Raw genomic sequence first — 2820 nt, forward strand, 5'->3', positions numbered from 1 at the left:
CCCATCATGCCCAGTTAATTCATATAGCAATACAGTACTGTTTATGATTTTCTCGTGCTTCTTTATGTTTTTATATCCAGTCCCATACTGGTCTATCAGGAGGGTATGGGCTAAGGGCTAGGCTGATAACTCTAGACATTGAAGGCAAGAGTAACCCGTTGCTTTTCCATGAGAGGTATTATATGAGCAGTTAACCCTAACCACCCTTGGATGCACTCTTTATAGGCTATGTTCAGTCTGAATATCGGAAACTACTAGAGCACCAGGCTTTCGCTTCATTACATAGTTACCACCTAACGTAGCAAAAAGTTTCCAGTGCTGTAAGATACCATCGGACTTTGCACTCACTGTTGATTAACGTGACGGGACATCTTGCTGGTGTAACAGTTCTCACCTGACAGATACGTAGGTCCACTTCGTTGTCGCACAGATGGGGGTCGCTGCAGTACTCGGTAATGGGGACACAGCTCTCCTCTCCACCACGCCCACACGGCATCTCACCACGCGTACACCTCGTCCTCCACGCCTGCACCAACACCCATACCACTGCCATTAGTAACATAGCACTCCCGGAGCACTATCATCATCACATCACTGCATAACCACCACCATCATCATCACATCACTATATAACCACCACCCCAACAATATCACCACCATCATCAAGATACCACCACCATCATCACCGTTGCTACTGTAACACCATCATTATAACCACATCACTGCACTACCACCAACCCACTTCATCACCCTCATCATTACATCACTACATCTCCATTACCATCGTTACATCATTAACAGCATCAGCCTTTTCGGTACATTTGCATCGTATCATCTTTAGGGGAACATCTCATAGGCAGAAGATTAAAAACAGTCTCCAATGAATCCTTCAGTACATCCCCTCCCACCCCTACTCCCCCTTTTTTTTTTTAACTCTTATTGCCACCAAATTAATCTATCCAGAATCCTTTAGCACACATTCTTTTATACTTTCTCCTCGCTGCCACCAGATGATGTCATTCAGGATAAGAGAAACTCCATCGTTTGATGTCCTGAATGCTCCAGTTTTTCACTCTGAAATGCGTTTAGCAATCTGAATGGACAGCTGTAAAATTACCTGACATTCATTCACTCGTGACACACAACGTGATTTTGTTCTACAGTATTTCAGATGATGTCTCAGAGGGTGATTTACATTAAAATTTATGTCTCCTTGGACACTTCTGATTTCTACGTCAGCTGTATCTGACAACTGTCCATCCTTGTTAGATGTCATACCAGGACGACAAATGCAATACGTAACCAGCATCATCTTTTTCGCCACCATCTGTCATGCCCATCAATGCTTAACCCCCTCACTACGATGACATCTTTTTCACTTTAATCAAGCTATTAGCAGACGGCTTTATTCACCTCAGGAAGAATATCTAGTAAAGCAGGGATAATTAAGGCTGTACAGGTATGTCACTCTTCCTAAAAAAATAATAAAATGAAAGCGTCTGGCAGTGTTAAGAATATATTTAAAAAGACGTCATCAGATGGAGATATAATCATGATAACTTTTAACTGGTGGTATTTCCTTCAGCTGTAGGAGATAGTTTGATATTAGCTGGGATACTTAGCGCTAGAAAAAGGTCAGTACTTCGGCTGTACATCCTTTCCTTAGCACTTCTTCGTGACTAGCACAATATTCTACTGTAAATCTATTGTTACAGCTTAGTCATGTAAAATAGTTGATCAAACGGAGTACAAATAAGAAAACTGATATATTTATCACATCAAATTTCTAAAGTATATTATACAGCAGTTGAAGAGTTTTGAACAAGTAAATATATATAGGGGACGTAGGTGGTGGATGTGCAGTACAAGTTTTATGTATACTTTATAGGTGTTACAGTGGTACATGTACAGTGGTAGATGTCAGTGGCTGTTGTAATATGGTGTCGCTGGTCTGGATGTAGTGGTAGGTGTGTACGGTAGTTTAAAATGTACAGCAGGGATCATTTGTAGGTACGTTGTGGTGTCTGGTAAATTATAGTGGTAGATTATAGTGTTAGGTAGGCTGATGTGTTGGTGTTATGCCTTACCTGACAGAGCTGAAGGTCCTCGTCTGAGTTATCGTTGCAGTCCGGGTCGTTATCGCAGATGTATCGTAGAGGCACACACTTGTCCTGAGCACCACACCGCACCTCCCCTGCCACTATACACTGCTGCTGCCCCCACCCTGCCAACACCACGACCACACTTTCATCAACACACCACGACAATGACACCATCACAACCACACCGCCAGCATCACACCACGACACTGACACCACCACCACAACCACACCACACCTCCCCCGCCATGTTTTTGTTTTCCCATTGCACTGACACCTTAAGATTAACACCGCCACCACGAGCACACAACCTGCACCACTCTACCACACTACCACTACACAACATCGATGACACCACCACCACCATACCACACCTCCCCTCTCACACTTCACCGCACTCCTTTTCCTGCAGACACTACCACTTCACAACCACTTTAACACTACCACAAGACAACCACCACTATCATCACACTATCAACACCATCTCACGGACACCTCCATTTCAATGGCACCATTACTAAGCTACCACACTGACACCCTGGACTGACACACTGACAGCACCATCACAAGAATACCACCACCACACTGGAATCACCACAACATTGATCCCACCTAAACCAGAAAAACCACACCTCTAACAACAACCCATTATCGCTGCCACACTACCAACACTACCACAACACAGCCACGCGGCCACCACCACCACAGCGACACCACACAG

At 44.1% G+C, this 2820-nt stretch overlaps 1 protein-coding gene across 1 annotated transcript in view; it reads right to left on the reverse strand.

Moving 5' to 3' along the window:
* The window catches only part of LOC145407243 (uncharacterized), a 30408-nt gene extending 28132 nt beyond the window's left edge, over nucleotides 1-2276 (reverse strand). Inside the window, exons 1-2 of the mRNA XM_080278277.1 lie at nucleotides 2088-2276; nucleotides 395-526 (exon numbers count right to left, since the gene is read on the reverse strand). Of these exons, the coding sequence (XP_080134403.1) occupies nucleotides 395-526; nucleotides 2088-2276 (321 nt within the window). The remainder of the gene's footprint in view (nucleotides 1-394; nucleotides 527-2087) is intronic.
* Nucleotides 2277-2820: the final 544 nt, after the last annotated feature.

Source organism: Coenobita brevimanus, chromosome 72, assembly GCF_032717465.1.
Source record: "Coenobita brevimanus isolate Jiangsu-jjx chromosome 72, ASM3271746v2, whole genome shotgun sequence".
In the NCBI taxonomy this organism is placed as follows: Eukaryota; Metazoa; Arthropoda; class Malacostraca; order Decapoda; family Coenobitidae; genus Coenobita; species Coenobita brevimanus.